Raw genomic sequence first — 17,441 nt, forward strand, 5'->3', positions numbered from 1 at the left:
TTTAAAAAAAACTAAGTCTAACCCCCAGGTTAGAGCTGAAGACCGGCGACCCTGGAACTGAAGACCGGCAACCGCGGAGCCATGGATCGTGGAGGATCCTCTTCGTACTATCGCCGCTGTACACTGGATAGTGAATTCAAGATACATGATTAAAAATGGCATCCCTTGAATTCCTATTGGCTGATTTGATTCTTCAAATTCAAATCAGCCAATAGGATGAGAGCTACTCAAGTCCTATTTGATGTTCAAATCAGCCAATAGGACGAGAGCTACTGAAATTCTATTTGCTGATTTGAATAGCCAATGGAATTTCAGCAACTCTCATCCTATTGGCTGATTTGAACAGCCAATAGGATTTGAGTAGCTCTTATCCTAATGGCTGATTTGAATTTGAAGAATCAAATCAGCCAATAGGAATTCAAGTGATGCCATTTTTAATCGCGTACCTTGAATTCACGATCGCCGGTCTTCAGTTGCAGGGTCACCGATCTTCAGCTCCACGGTCATCGGTCTTCAGCTCCGCCCTCCGCTCCGCGCCGGATTGTTCCTGGAAGAAGAAAGAAGAGGATTGGAAGAAGACTTCACCACATGGGACAAAACCTTCTCCACCGGACTTCAGGAATGGTGAATACCAACCTGGGGGTTAGACTTAGGGTTTTTTTAAAAAAATTTAATTTTTTTTATTTAGATTAGGGTGGACACTTTGTAAAAGAGCAAAATGCACTTTTAAGGGCAATGCCCAAACAAATGCCCTTTTCAGGGCAATGGGTAGTTTAGTTTTTTTAGTGTTAGGTTCTATTATTTTGGGGGGTTTGGTGGATGGGGGGTTTTACTGTTAGAGGGGACTTTGTGTATTTTGACTGTAAAAGAGCTGTTTATCTTGGGGCAATGCCCTACAAAAAGCCCTTTTAAGGGCTACTGGTAGTTTATTCTTAGATTAGGGGGTGTTTTTATTTTGGGGAGGCTTTTTTATTTTCATAGGGATTAGGTATAATTTTTTTAAATTTGATAATTTTGTTTTTTATTTTCTGTAATCTTAGATTTGTTTTATTTTCTGTAATTGTAGCTTAAAGGAACAGTCTACACCAGAATTTTAATTTTGACTAGACTGTCCCTTTAATTTATACTTAGTTTTTTTGTTTTTTGTTTTTAAAGTAGTGTAAGTTTTTTTTTATTTTAATAGTTAGAAACTTTTGTATTTTGAAATTTAGGTAATTTGGGTTCATTTAGGGGGTGTTGTGTTAGGTTAGGGGGCTTAGCAATTTAATTATTTATTTGTGTTGTGGGATTTGGCAGTTTAGGGGTTAATACTTTAATAGGTAGTTTGCATTGTGGGTTAATGGTGGATTAGGGGTTAATAGTTTCAATAGGTAGTTTGCGATGTTGGAGTTGGCGGATTTAGGGGTTATTACTTTAGTTATTACTTGCGCTGTGGGTTTGATGGGTAGAGCTTGCTGATTGGTGGTTAAATGTTTCAAATAAAGATACCAAGAGAACAAAGAAAAAAATGATCATAGGAGTAAATTAGAAAGTTGCTTAAAATTGAATGCTCTGTCTGAATCATGAAAGAATAAAATTGGGTTCAGGATCCCTTTAATTATATGCAAACAGTAATGCAATAAAAAGATGCATTATACCATTTTTGTGTACTTTTTATGTCCCTTTAAGAAAATACTACTATTATGATTATTACTATTATTATTATTATTTAAACTGTAACAAAAATAATGTGGTTTAAAAATTACTTTAATACATTTATCATAAAAATATATATACAGAAAACACATATTTAATATTGCGGCTGCAAGCAGTGTGCACCCTGATGATAAGAGGACTAAAGTGTCCTCTGGTGTTCATATGTCCCCAGCCCGAGGCAAATAACAACAAAGCACTGAAGAAAAGACATTGTCACACTTTGTTCTGTAAAGGCAATAGCCATCTCTAGTGTCATAAATCGCTAACGTTTGTGCAAATAACTTAGGATAAAAGTGCTGTAAATCAAAATAAATACACAAACAGCAGTGATGTAAAGGAGAGAAAGTGACACTATGTACGTCTTATTCTGACCCTGTTCTCAAATTTAAAAAAAATATTGATTTTTTAGATCTTAAGAGAACTGGTGACCTAAAGATGAACACATAGAATCACATATTTATAAAGAATCCCCTGAGTTTGTGAAGAATAGGTTGTTCCTTGTTTCATTTGTTTGATATATTACTGGTTGAAGTTGTTACTATCGGATTCATTTCTGAGGCATCAGATGCAGCTTCTGAGTGTTTTAATCATAGAACCAATGCTTCCTAACCTTTTATGTAGGATGATTGACAAGCCGTATTCTTGCGCAATTGGGGCTCTATTTATCAATCATTTTGGGAATTCTCCTTTCTATTCTCCTATCAGTTCTCCACAGCTCTCCTTAAGAGAGGAGCACATGTGCGCCCATATTTATCATAAAAAAGTAGTTTTTTCTCCATAGGAGAGCTGAGGAGAGCTGGGGAGAACTAATGATAAATTTCTCCAGTCGGATTAGTATCTTCTCCTTATTTATCACTAAAAATAAGCAACTATTCTCCATGTCAATCATTTATAAACCAATAGAAATCTTTATACAGCCTTCCTAGTAGCTTTGTTAACGCCCCTCTTCAGCAAACTTTCATATATGAAATAGATCTACATTTTCATTTTTGTGCTCTGTTATATATTATTTTGGTGCTCCATTATATATATTTTTTTTTTACTCCATCATAAATTATTATTGCGCTCCAATAACCATTATTATTGTGCTTTGTTATAGATAATTTTTGCACCTTGTAGAGCCCTTTTTTTGTGTGTAACTGCTTCTACAACTGGTAGAGAATAGATTTCTAATGCTGTTCTCCACTATAGCTATGGAGAACTTTAAGGTAGGAACTTGCAGGAGAACTTTCAGTCCTCCACAGGAGAATATAAATGATAAATTTGTAACTAGGAGAATTATGAGGAGAACTATATGAAATACGACTAAAAAGATCTAATTTAACCCTTTTTTTGGAGAACATGTTCTCCAAGGAGAGTTAGAACAGAGTAGGAGAATATTACAGTCGAACTTGCCCAATTTTAGGAGTATTTTTGAATAATAAATAGGAGAATTATTTCTCATGAGAACTTTTAGGAGAAAATATAGGAGAATTGGAATGATAAATAGAGCCCTTGGTATGTGTGAGCAGGGGGTGGGGCCGACACAAGGGATTTCTTGTACAATGTTAAAATGCCATTATGGTGTCTTCAGGCCTCCCCAACATGCCAGATTTTCAGAAATTGACCTTGGATGAGAGCAGGTAAAATAACCATGTTTACTAATCATCTGATTATTTCACTGGTGCTCCAGTTTAGATATCCTCAAAATGTGGCCTGTTAGGGAGGACTGAGGAATGGTTTGAAAACGAGAGAGAGAGAGAGAGAGAGAGAGAGAGAGAGAGAGAGGGAGAGGGAGAGAGAGAGGGAGAGGGAGAGAGAGAGAGATTAAACACATAATAGTGCAGGGTCAATATGATAAAAAAAGTTTTTCTGCTCCAAAGGCTTTTCAGTGCCAATCATGACATTGCCGTTATTAAACCAAATCTAGCATCAACAATGAATGTACAATTTAGTTCATTTCATTCATAAGTGGCACTTTTATCAGTGATTATTCAATGCCAAATTCCTCACCTTTTATGCCGATTTATAAGCAATCTGCAGAAAAATCAAATTAACCTCAACAAGCAGGGATTTTGTGAAAGGGACAAAAAATACATCAAGCAGCCTTTTTATAAGAAACACTAACCCCAAAAAATAGTTTTAAAATGAGTTACTCAAACGATATGCAGAAGATGGGTTTGTATATCACACACTTGCTGAACAGATACAAATACAGTGCAATAATAATGTAATGGTGGTGTTTCAATACTCCTAATATTGTCTTAATTTAATTAATGTTAAGTGAAATCCTCCTAAAAACAATGCTGTATATGGTGCAGTATATGCACGCTTTAATTGTGCATATTTACACAACCTTTGTGGGGCTTCCAGATTTAGGAACTCTTGTCTTATCTTTTCAGATCACGTTGTCTGCATATATATGAAACCCAAAAAATGTGTGATTCAGACAGAGCATACAATAAAAAAAAATAAAAAATCAAATTTACTTCTGTTATCAAATTTGCTTTGTTCCCAGTGTGTTCTTTGTTGAAGAGATACCTAGGTAGGTGTATGAAGAACTGCATGGCAGGAAATAGTGCGGCCATCTAGTGCTCTAGCAAATGGATAAAATTATTGCAAAATGTCTGCATAGTGCTTCAGATACATGCACAGTTCTGGGTGCGCGATTACATATGGGGCGTCGCCCGCAAAAGTCGGCATTGCCAGTTTTTAGTCAGGTATTGCTATCACATATATGGCTCCGCATATAAATGCAGCGCATATATTTCACCCGTCGCCCGCTAATTTTACTCCCACAAACTAACATAGAACCGCGTCGCAAGTCAGTATCACATATTCAGTGCAAGGACTTACGCACGAAAATAGAGAAATTTTACTCCATTTTCACCTCGCCACACATAGGCAGGCGCATCAAGCCTTGCGCTGAATATATAAGTAGCGTAACTCCCTAGAAGTTCTAACTAACACCTGACTCATGCGCAATATCTACCTGTCAACCGTCATCCCCCCACCGCAATAACTAATAAAATATATTAGCCCCTAATCCGCCAACCCCCACATCACAAACTACCTAATGAATTTATTAACCCCTAATCTGCCATTCACCCACATTGCAAATCTACCAAATAAATGTATTAGCCCCTAATCCGCCATTCACCCACATCACAAATCTACCTAATACATGTATTAACCCCTAATCTGCCATCCCCCCACATCACAAAGTAACTAATTAACCTATTAACCCCTACACCACCATTCCCCCACAACGCATTCAACCTAATTACACTATTAACCTCTAAACCGCCAACCCCCCACATCGCAAGTAAGCTATTAACTCCTAACTTGCCAACCACCCACAACGCAAATAACTAATTTAATTACTAAGCTCCCTAACCTAACACCCCCTAAATTAACCCCAAATACATTAAATACAAAAATACTAAATTTTTATTAAAATAAAAAACACAAAAAACAACCTAAGAATAAATTAAATTAATCTAAAATTACAAAACATAAAAAGTCTAAAATTACAGAAAAAAATTATCAAAAATAAAAAAATTAAACCTAATCTAATACCCCTATGAAAATAAAAAGCCACCCAAAATAAAAACACCCCCTAATCTAAACTAAACTACCAATAGCCCTTAAAAGGGTCTTTTGTAGGGCATTACCCTAAATTAAACAGCTCTTTTACATTTAAAAAAATACTAAGTCCCCCCTAACAGTAACCCCCCCACCCACCAAACCCCACAAAATAAAAAAAACTAACACAAAAAATCCTAAACTACCCATTGCCCCTAAATGGGCATTTGTATGGGCATTGCCATTAACCCCTTAATGACCGGACCATTTTTCAATTTTCTTACCCTTAATGACAATGGCTATTTTTACATTTCTGCAGTGTTTGTGTTTAGCTGTAATTTCCCTCTTACTCATTTACTGTACCCACACATATTATATACCGTTTTTCTCGCCATTAAATGGACTTTCTATGGATACCATTATTTTCATCATATCTTATAATTTCCTATAAAAAAAATATAAAATATGAGGAAAAAATTGAAAAAAACACACTTTTTCTAACTTTGACCCCCAAAATCTGTTACACATCTACAATCACCAAAAAACACCTATGCTAAATAGTTTCTAAATTTTGTCCTGAGTTTAGAAATACCCAATGTTTACATGTTCTTTACTTTTTTTGCAAGTTATAGGGCCATAAATACAAGTAGCACTTTGCTATTTCCAAACAACTTTTTTTCAAAATTAGCGCTAGTTACATTGGAACCCTGATATCTGTCAGGAATACCTGAATATCCCTTGACATGTATATATTTTTTTTTAGAAGACAACCCAAAGTATTGATCTAGGCCCATTTTGGTATATTTCATGCCACCATTTCACCGCCAAATGTCATCAAATAAAAAAAAAAGTTCACTTTTTCACAAATTTTGTCACAAACTTTAGGTTTCCCACTGAAATTATTTACAAACAGCTTCTGCAATTAAGGCACAAATGGTTGTAAATGCTTCTTTGGGATCCCCTTTGTTCAGAAATAGCAGACTTATATGGCTTTGGGGTTGCTTTTTGGTAAGTAGAAGGCCGCTAAATGCTGCTGCGCACCACACGTAAATTATGCCCAGCAGTTAAGGGGTTAATTAGGTAGGTTGTAGGGAGCTTGCAGGGTTAATTTTAGCTTTAGGGTAGAGATCAGCCTCCCACCTGACACATCCCACCCCCTGATCCCTCCCAAACAGTTCTCTTCCCTCCCCCACCCCACAATTGTCCCCGCCATCTTAAGTACTGGCAGAAAGTCTGCCAGTACTAAATAAAAGGAGTTTTTCTTTTTTTTAATAAGAAAAAATAAAATGTTTTAGCTGTGATGGACTCCTGCCTTAGCCCCAACCTCCATGATCCCCCCCCCCAGCTCTCTAACCCTCTCCCCTACCTAATTGCCGCCATCTTGGGTACTGGCAGCTGTCTGCCAGTACCCAATTTGCCCCAAAACAAGTGTTTTTTTGATATTTTTTTGCCATTTTAAATGTTTTCTGTAGTGTAGCAGCCCCCCACAATACCCCAACCCCCTCCCCTCCCAGATCCTTATATATTTATTTTTTCCCCCCTCTTCCCTCCTCATTGGTGTCAGTGGGTATCTAATCGCGCGCGCACACGCGCATGCGCGCGCGCACGCTCCCGGCACCCGGCGTGCACATTGCACTTACAGGAGCCGGATGCCGGGTAGCGATGGGCCGCCCACCCGCCTCCCTGTTGCGCTCCCACCCACCAACGAACCGGCACCATCGCTACCGGTGCAGAGAGGGCCACAGAGTGGCTCTCTCTGCATCGGAGTCTTCTGAAAGGGTATTGCAGGATGCCTCCATATGGAGGCATCACTGCAATACCCTGAGAGCTGCTGGAAGCGATTGCGATCGCTTCCAGCACTCTCTTAGACAACTGACGTACCAGGTACGTCTATTGTCATTAACTGTAAGTTAATGCATGACGTACCTGGTACGTCAGTTGTCATTAAGGGGTTAAAAGGTTAATCAGCTCTTTTCTGCCCTGAAAAGGGCAATCAGATCTTTTACAGCCCAAAAAAACCCTAATCTAAATCTAAGCCCTAAATAGGTACTCACTGTTCCTGAAGTCCGGCAGATAAAGTCTTCTTCCAGGCGGTGATGATCTTCTTCCAGGCGGCAATATCTTCTTCCATCGCGGGGACCTCTTCTATCATCATCCAGGACCAAGGCGACGTGGAGTGGAGGTGACCGCAGAGCAAGAACGCCAACTGCAGAGTCATCAGCATGGAGGAGCCTCTTCATACGATCACCCCCGCACACTGAGGATTGAACGCAAGGTATCCGTTTAAAAATGGGGTACCTTGCATTCCTGTTGGCTGACATTTTCAAATCAGCCAATAGGATGAGAGCTACTGAAATCCCATTGGCTAATTTGAACAGCCAATAGGATTTCAGAAGTTCTCTTCCTATTGGCTGATATAGATGTGGAACCTGTTGCAAGATTTTTTTCTGGTATGTAACCAGTAAAGTATAAGTATTGGGTCTAATCTAGACTGTCCCTTCAATGCAGCCGCACTATCTGATATCCAGATGTTAGCACATCCGAGACTTTAGCTCAAGCGATAAAATATACTTTCAACTTCTAATATGAGTGCAAATATAAAAGTGCTATTGATTTAACTTGAGTGATATAAGCACAAAATAGAGGTAACATTTTTGCCCTCCACTTGTAATCTATCCCTAAACATTTCATGAACCTCCCTTTAATTTTGAGTGCCACCATTTTGGAACCTAGGTTTCGCTGCAGGTGTCTGAAGGAGAGTTTCTGCGCATATGTAAACACAGACATCCCAACCTGCAAAAACTCATTTCAGGGAGGTGGCTTCACCTGCTACTGCGCCGCAACCCCCCCCCCCCCCAAGTTATATATTGGACACCTTGAAACCCTAAATAAGATAGAGACTTATCATTAAAGTAGCTTCCCACTAAAGTAAAATAAAAAAAGTAGCTTTATTGCAGAACCACATACAACAAACCTATTTTCCAGTGATCGTATGCTTGTTTAAATGCTTAAATATTTTAGAATACAAAGTTTAATTACGTGCAGTAAATAAGGTAGCATTTGTGTTTTTATTTTATTAAAATCAGTGGGGGCTTTTTGGTTACTGATGCATGCTTTGAGGGTTCTATAACGTCCTAGCAACTAAAGGCATTCCTTAAAGAAACACTTTTCCGGATTTGGGCCACATTGGATCATGGTACTTGGAGTTTCAGGGAGATTTCATTCCATTTGCTGGCATCAGGGAGTCGCTATTACAGGGAGAGTTGGGATGTCTGTAAACACGTGAGCACTGGAATTTGGCAATAACTAGATTTCAACATGGCAGACCCATGATTTGAGGGAGGCAGAGGTTAATCGCAATACTACGCCTTTAAAAAAAAAATAGTGTTTAATATCTCATTAAAAGAAGTGAATTTGTTTAAAAATAATATTCTCTTATTTTGTTTAAACATATTATTTTATATTATTGATCATATTTTTATATAAGTTGAACCTGAATAAGGAAACCAGGATATATTTAACCCCTTAATGACCACAATGTACCCTGTATGTCACTGGTCATTAAGGGTTTTTTCAGGACATAATAGCACAAGTCTAGCAAGAACACGCTATTAAGTCCCTCCCTCCAGCAGGCTTTGTGGAATAGAGCAGTCTCAACGCTGGTGGCAAGACCACGCTATAAAACAATCAAGTCCCAATAAAAGGCCAGCGACATACAGGGTACGTCGCTGGTCCTTAAGGGGTTAATTGGCCTACCAAGTAAATTAATGTAAATTTAAAATAAACCAAATTACAAATGTGCATGTATATTAAAGATAAACTACTACTGTGAGCTAAGTACCCAGAAACATTTCAAATCTTTGTTTAATTTGCCCTATCTAGTGTGGGGCATCTGTACATCAACAATGATCAAACACTTGTCTTCCCATCTTGTGCTTTTTATGGTGTTATCTTGTGAAATAGGTTTTGTACCAGTAATACAGTATACTGCCCGTGTTACTGGGGTTACATTGCAAAGTGTTGCAGATCTTTCTGATATCTTTACTGTAATGTAAATTATTTAAATGCTTAAATGTTTAATTTTGTTTGTTTATTTTTCATTTTTTAACTCTAGCTATACCACATTGTTTTTGTTTTTTTCAAATATATTTTTATTACATTTTCAAATCAAGAGCAAAATTGAACAGGCATCTGAAACAAAATAAGCATATTTAATCAAGCAATGTTCAAAGTATCAAACAGGGGCATTGTACCATCATTTGTTTAACATGTTCTCTGGATAATTTGATCAGTTTATGATATGGCATCTTAAAGTGATATAAAACCCAAAAAATGTCTTTTGTGATTCAGACAATTTTATAAACTAGTGCTCTTGAAAATGGATAAAAAATAAAATAAAAACTGCTGCCACATAGTGCTCAAGACTATCTTCAAGACTATCTTCAAGAAAAGATACCAATAGAGCGAAGAAAATTAATAATAAGATAATAGAAGTAAAATAGGAAGTTGTTTAAGGTTGCATGTTCTATTTGAATCATGAAAGATAATTTTAGGGTTTTGTGTCCCTTTAAGTTAAAGGGATAGTAAATACCACAAATGTTGTTGTTTAAAAAAATAGATAATCCCTTTATTTACCATACCCTAGTTCTGCATAACCAACACTGTTATAGAAATATACTTTTTACCTCTGTAATTACCTTGTATCTAAGCCTCTGCTGACTGCCTCTTTATCTCAGATCTTTTGATAGACTTGCATTTCAGGCAATTAATGCTGAGTCTTAAATAACTTCACGTGCATGAGCACAGTGTTGTCTATATGAAACACATGAACTAACGCCCTCTAGCTCTGAAAAAGTGTCAAATGCAGAGGCGACCTTCAATGGCTTAGAAATTAGCATATAAACCTACCTAGGTTTAGCTTTCAACTAAGAATAACAAGAGAACAAATCAAATTTGATGATAAAAGTAAATTAGAAAGTTGTTTTAAATTATATACCCTATCTGAATCATGAAAGTTTAATTTGAAGTTTACTATCTCTTTTATCTACAGATATAAAGCACTTTTAATATACTTGGAACACTCAGTTCCAACTCAAACTTTAGGAGTGCACCTATTATTACCCTAATGTATATCAGCAAAAAGGTGCTAGCATGATTAAGGGCTACTTGAAGCTCAAAATCTTGCTTTATGTTAATGAACATTTCACCTTAATAAAGGACTTTTGTTCTTTTACCTGAAGTGTTTTTATTCACCTTTTTCTTGGATCTACAGATATAAAGCACATTCTGAGGTTAGTTAGAGACAAATGCTGTTTTTTTTATTCTACATTATAAATAAATGTAACATTTCCTTCTCTTGCAGTGCAGATGGTGAATTTGCAATCACTCACATGACCAAAGCACATTTGTTTCATAACGGGAGAGTAAAATGGATTCCACCCGCCATCTACAAAAGCTCCTGCAGCATAGATGTGACCTTCTTCCCTTTTGACCAGCAGAACTGTAAGATGAAATTTGGCTCCTGGACATATGATAAGGCTTGGCTTGACTTGGAGAGCATGGAACGCAATGTGGACCTGAAGGATTACTGGGAGAGTGGAGAGTGGGCAATAGTCAATGCAGTTGGCACTTATAATTCTAAGAAATATGACTGTTGCACTGAAATTTACCCTGATATTACTTATTATTTTATCATTCGGAGACTTCCATTATTTTACACCATTAATTTGATTATCCCATGTCTGTTAATCTCTTGTCTTACTGTGCTCGTCTTCTACCTTCCTTCAGACTGTGGAGAAAAGATTACTCTGTGCATTTCTGTACTTTTATCCCTCACTGTCTTTCTGCTACTTATAACAGAGATCATTCCTTCTACATCTTTAGTAATCCCATTAATTGGAGAGTATCTACTCTTTACAATGATTTTTGTTACACTTTCCATTGTCATCACAGTTTTTGTGCTCAATGTTCATCATCGTTCCCCAAGCACACACAAAATGCCCCTCTGGGTACGCTCTGTCTTTCTGGATCATATACCCAGATGGCTATTCATGAAGCGACCCCCAGCCCCTGTGGAGGATATTATCAGTCAGTATGATGCACCAGATCTGAAGCTCAGCACGTCTAAGTACTGGATGGAGACTGATGTGGATGAGAAGTGGGGTGATGCCGAAGCTGAGCTCCATTCATGTCATATACGTCATACATCCTCCCACAACCACAATGTCCAGCCACGATATGAGTATAATCACCTTGCCTCTGGGGGGCAGAGTCAGACCCCTCGACACAATCCAGTAGAGAACATTGAACCTAATTTCTTACTATCCCCAAGTATATTGAAAGCTTTAGAGGGTGTCCACTATATAGCAGATCATCTGCGGGCTGAGGATGCAGACTTTTCCGTAAGTACATGTCCATTCATCCTAAAATATATGTTTACACCACTTGTTAAGTAAAGTTAAAGAGACAGTAAAGTCTCAATTAGACATTCATAGAAGAAAGAGGTCTAAAGCTTCTTACCATCAGTTGATTATTCTAAAAGTTATTCTTAAAGGCACATGAAACCCATTATGGTTCTTCCATTAGTCAAATAGAGCATGCAATTTTCTAATTTACTTCTATTATTAATTCGTCTTCATTCTATTGGTATCTTTTGTTGAAAAACAGCGACGTATACTTAGGAGCCAGCCCATTTCTGGAGCACTATATGGCAGCAGTTCTATAAGAATGGTATCCATTTGCAAGACCACTAGAGGGCAGCACTATTTCCTACCAAGTAGTGCTCCAGATGCCAACCTAGGTATCTCTTCAACACAGAATATCACGGGAATGAAACAAATTTTATAATAGAAGTAAATTAGAAAAGTTTTAAAATTGTATGCTGTGTCTGAATCATACAAAAAAATGTTGGGTTTAATATCCCTTTAACACAATAATATCTGACTTGGTAAAAGGCCTAGTTCGGGACCAAAACAGTTTATGTGAGTATCATTTGTGCTCATTATACTACTGCATGTTACATAAAGCTGTGCTGATGTATTGTGGATCAACGTGGAAAGTGATATGAAGATATTACCAAGGCAAATATATTGTGACAATGCAGTCATGGACTATAAATTAAAGGGACGGTCAACACCAAAATTGTTATTGTTTCAAAAGATAGATAACGTCTTTAATACTCATTCCCCAGCTTTGCACAACCAACATTGTTATATTAATATCTCTAGCACAAGTATTAACTGTGCAGAAAATGGATAGAGGAAACCAGAGGGGAGGCAAAGACAAAAATATATATATATGAACAATAAATAAGAAATAAAAACTGTTCTGTTGTACACAAGTATTGGAGGTACAAATGAATGATTGCACAATAGGCAAATAGCACTATAATGCACATATAAAATCACAATAAGTAGTGATACAGTTACCACTTCCACAAGGTGATTGCTGAAGGTGAATTCAGTCTTAAACAGAGAGTTCCCAGTTCTGTAAATATAGATGAAATCCCGGATACGATTAGGAATTCCTTGCTCCTTGATTCACCGGCTGCAGCTATTTTCAGAGGTGTATTGCCAACACTCTCTAAGAAGCAGAATCTGGAAGTAAAGAAACAAGAGCAGGCCCATCAAGGTAGACGTTTGATACACTTTAATTCACACACACGGTTATAAACACTTACAAGATAAAAGAAATCATAAGCATGTCTCCCAAATAGGGGTATACATAAAGCGTCCAACTGCTAAAAATGTCTCAAATTTCGTGTGACTCGGTACACACAACAGAATACAGTCCTTAGTGAGTAGCAAAAAAACCGGAGCGCACCAGACTCCGTCCCCAACGCGTTTCGTCTGCCAGGCCTGGGACGCTCCGGTTTTTTTGCTACTCACTAAGGACTGTATCCTGTTGTGTGTACTGAGTCTATTTGGGAGACATGATTATGATTTCTTTTGTCTTGTAAGTGTTTATAACCGTGTGTGTGAATTAAAGTGTATCAAACGTCTACCTTGATGGGCCTGCGCTTGTTTCTTTACCTCCAGATTCTGTTATATTAATATACTTTATAACATTTAAACCTCTAAATTTCTACCTGTTTCTAAGCCACTACAGACAGCCTATTACCACTTTCACAACAGTAGACTGCTAGCTCATGTGCGTCTTGTAGATAACATTGTGCTCTCACCCTTGGAGTTGTGGCTAACACTGCACTAATTGTCTAAAATGCAAGTCAATAGATAATAAATAAATAGCCGTGGGATATAAGGGGCTGTCAGAGGAGAGTTTAAAAACAGAGCTTAAAACTATATTAATATAACTGTTGGTTATACAAAACTAGGGAATGGGTAATTAAGGGATTATCTATCTATTTAAAGTTAAACAATAACAATTTTGGAGTTGACTGTTCCTTTAACTGTTCTATTAAAAAAACAACTGACAGCTATATTCAATAAGTACATTATCTAGAATGACAGATAACTGCCATTTGTATGTGAAGTATCTTAGTTTATTTACGCCCAATGATCAAAAAGTCATGAACATGGAGGGAATTCAGGAAAATTCTTTTGCATTTTTTCAAGACCTTAAATTGTAATGTATGTGTCTGCTTCACACCCAGAATCCTGCATAGTTAGATGAATAACTATCAAGCTAACATTTGCCTTTCTAAAATTATATGAGAGCTCTTATAGTGCTGATGAGACGTCTTAGATCATATTGTTTGAGTGGAGAGTTTTAGATTATCAGAGTTCAATAATCTTGAAATAATATACAAATAATATACAAACACCAGCATCAGGGCCGGATTTACCATTAGGTAGAGTAGGCATGTGCCTACAGGCGCCTTCCATAGAGGGGCGCCTGTCTCTCTGCACACCTCTAGATAATAACTTTGCCCTAAACAAAGATGGCCGCCACGCTGACCGGTCCGTTTCTCCAGTGAATGTGGACAGAGCAGCCTGAGAGTAAGTGTGTGGAGATTTTTTTTATGGGGAGTGACAGTGAGTGACTATCGGTGCGCTATTACAGAGCGCTCTGAGTGCATGGTGGGCATGTATCAGCTGCAGCATCAGCGGCTGTCAAAATCAAAATGACAGATTGTACAGTCAGAGGGAAGTCTTTCTTATAAAATAGCATAGGTATGAATATTATTGCTAAAATGCAAAATACCAGGGCTGTTGCACAGGATAAGCACACTTTAAAAAAACAACTGACCCTTGGTTGATTGTGCACATTGCAGGCTTGGTCAGCAAAGTTTCTAAATGAAGCCCCAGTCTAGACAACCTGCACTTTTCTTTTATAAATTATATTTTTAAAAAATACTGTTCTGACTGGAATCTCATCATACTGGGCAAATACTGTCTGGAGTATTTTGTTATAGACCATGGACTGACTTTTATGTGGCAAAATTAGCAGCTGCTGTAAATAAAATCCTAATTCTATAAAGTTTTAGGCTGTACCTATAGGGTCATACATGTGAACCGGGAGCGCGTGGGGGCGCTTTAGATTTTGTCGCCTACAGGCACCTGGGCTCTAAATCCAGCCCTGACCAGCATCTTCTATCTAGTTCAATTTCTACATTAGGAGCATGTGTGAGTAACTTGAGAACATGTATTATGGTGTTATTGGTGGCAGGCTACTTGTACAATAAAGCCTATCCTTAAACAGTGCTAAGTTTTAACAGAGTGTGAGTGTGGGGGGGGACTGAATAATCAGTTGCTTGTGCAAAAATACATTTGAGTAGTGGACCCAACGTTACCCACTCTCTCACTGCAAGCATGGGCTACAAAAAGCCAAATGTATCAATAACAGAGTGGTTCTCAGCTAGGAAATCTGTGTGTGTGTTAATCCCTGAAAAGGGAATGTGTTCCTTAAAGGGATATGAAACCCAAAAAATGTCTTTTGTGATTCAGACTGAGGATACAATTTTATAAAAGTTTCCAATTTTCTTCTATTAGCAAATTAGTTGAAGAGATACCTAAGTAGGCCTCTGGAACACTACATGGCAGGAAATAGTGCTGCAATTTAGTGCTCTTGCAAATTGATAATATTCTTACAAAACTGCTGCCGTATAGTGCCCCAGACACGTGCACACTCCTGAGCTTACAAATAGAACAAAGAAAAATTGATAAGTATTATTGAAAATTGTTTAAATGGCATGTTCTATCGGAATTGTGATAGATTTTTTGGGGGGTTTCATGTCCCTTTAACTGCTGATAAAAACAGTATGTATATTTGGTCAGTATATTCTCTTTACCTAAAAATTTTTGCTTAAAGGGACATAAAACCCCACAAAAAATCTATCACGATTCAGATAGAACATGCAATTTAAACAACTTTCAATGTACTTCTATTATCAAATTTTCTTTGTTTTCTTGTTATTCTTTGTGGAAAAGCAGGAAGATTCGTTCAGGAGCGTGCACGTGTCTGTAGCACTATATGGCAGCAGTTTAGCAACAATGCTATACATTAGCGAGAGCACTAGATGGCAGCACTATTTCCTTTAATGTAGTGCTCCAGACATGTGCACGCTACCTATTTAGATATCTCTTCAACAAAGAATATCATTAGAACTAAGTCAATTTGATAATTGGAAACTTTTTAAAATTGTATTCCCTATATCAAAACATTAAAAATTTTGGATTTCGTGTCTCCTTAAAGGGACACTAAACCCAATTTTTTTCTTTCATGATTCAGATAGGGCAGCAATTTTGAGCAACTTTCTTATTTACTCCTATTATCAATTTTTCTTTGTTCTCTTGCTATCTTTATTTAAAAAGCAGGAATGTGATGCATAGGAGCCGGCCGATTTTTGGTTGAGAACGTGGGTTATGCTTGCTTATTGGTGGCTAAATGTAAGCCTCCAATAAGCAAGCACAATCCATGGTGCTGAACCTAAAATGGGCTGGCTGCTAAGATTTACATCCCTGCTTTTTAAATAAAGATAGCAAGAGAACATAGAAAAATTGATAATAGGGGTAAATTAGAAAGTTGCTTAAAATTTCATGCTCTATCTGAATCATGAAAGAGAAACATTTGGGTTCAATGTCCCTTTAAGGCTCACTATAGTTTTCTTCTCAGTTGTCTTTGAATTCTTCATAATTTGTTTTGACACAATGGATGTGACGATAATTCTTCTACTGGCCTCCCTAAGGTCATATTCTGTCATATGACTTCCAACTGAAACCATGAAGTTCTCTTGTATGTCAAATGCTTTCAACTGTAAACATTATTCATTCCTTCAATATGTTTGAAGCTTAAAGGGATATGAAACCCAAACATGTTATTTTATGATTCAGACAGAGCATACAATTTTAAAACTACATTACACTACATGGCAGGAAATAGCTCTTACAAATGGATAACATTCTTGCAGAAACTGCTGCCATATAGAGCTCCAAAAATGGGCCGACTCCTTTTTAAAGAAAGATACCTAGATAACTAGAAAGTTTTTCAAAATTGCATGCTCTATCTGAATCATGAAAGAAAAATGTTGGGGTTCATATCCCTTAACCCCTTAAGGGCCGGGCATTTCAGACTAAAACTTCCCTAAAAGACCAGAGATTTTTAGCATTTTTGCAATCACTCCATTTAAACAGAAATAGAGCCTTGTTTTTTTTATATACCAATCAAACTATATATATTTTTTAGTAGACAACCCAAAGTATTGATCTAGGCCCATTTTTGTATATTTCATGCCACCATTTCACCACCAAATGCGATCAAATAAAAAAAAAAAGTGAACTTTTTCCCAAACTTTAGGTTTCTCACTGAAATTATTTACGTACCGCTTGTGCAATCATGGCACAAACGGTTGTAAAAGCTTCTTTGAGGTCCCCTTTTGTTCAGAAATAGCAGACAAACAGTATATGGCTTTGCCATGCTGTTTGGTAATTAGAAGGCCGCTAATTGCAGCTGCGCACCACACTTTTATTATTCCCAGCAGTGAAGGGGTTAATTAGCTAGCTTGTAAGGTTAATTTTAGCTTTTAGTGTAGAGATCAGCCTCCAACCCGACACTTCCGACCCCTTGATCCCTCTCAAACAGCTCTCTTCCCTCCCCCACCACCAATGGTCACCCCAGTCTTAAAGGGACATAAAACCCATTTCTTTTCTTTCATGATTCAGATAGAGCATACAATTTTAAACAACTTTCCAATTTACTTCTGTTATCAAATTTTCTTCATTTTC

The 17,441-nt window shown here is 37.3% G+C and overlaps 1 protein-coding gene across 1 annotated transcript in view; it reads left to right on the plus strand.

The window, feature by feature from the left end:
* CHRNA2 (cholinergic receptor nicotinic alpha 2 subunit) overlaps nucleotides 1-17,441 on the plus strand; it is a 140,997-nt gene that overhangs the window by 106,710 nt on the left and 16,846 nt on the right. Inside the window, exon 5 of the mRNA XM_053711065.1 lies at nucleotides 10,622-11,660. Within this exon, the coding sequence (XP_053567040.1) occupies nucleotides 10,622-11,660 (1,039 nt within the window). The remainder of the gene's footprint in view (nucleotides 1-10,621; nucleotides 11,661-17,441) is intronic.

The sequence above is a fragment of the Bombina bombina genome, chromosome 4 (assembly GCF_027579735.1).
Source record: "Bombina bombina isolate aBomBom1 chromosome 4, aBomBom1.pri, whole genome shotgun sequence".
Lineage (NCBI taxonomy): Eukaryota > Metazoa > Chordata > Amphibia > Anura > Bombinatoridae > Bombina > Bombina bombina.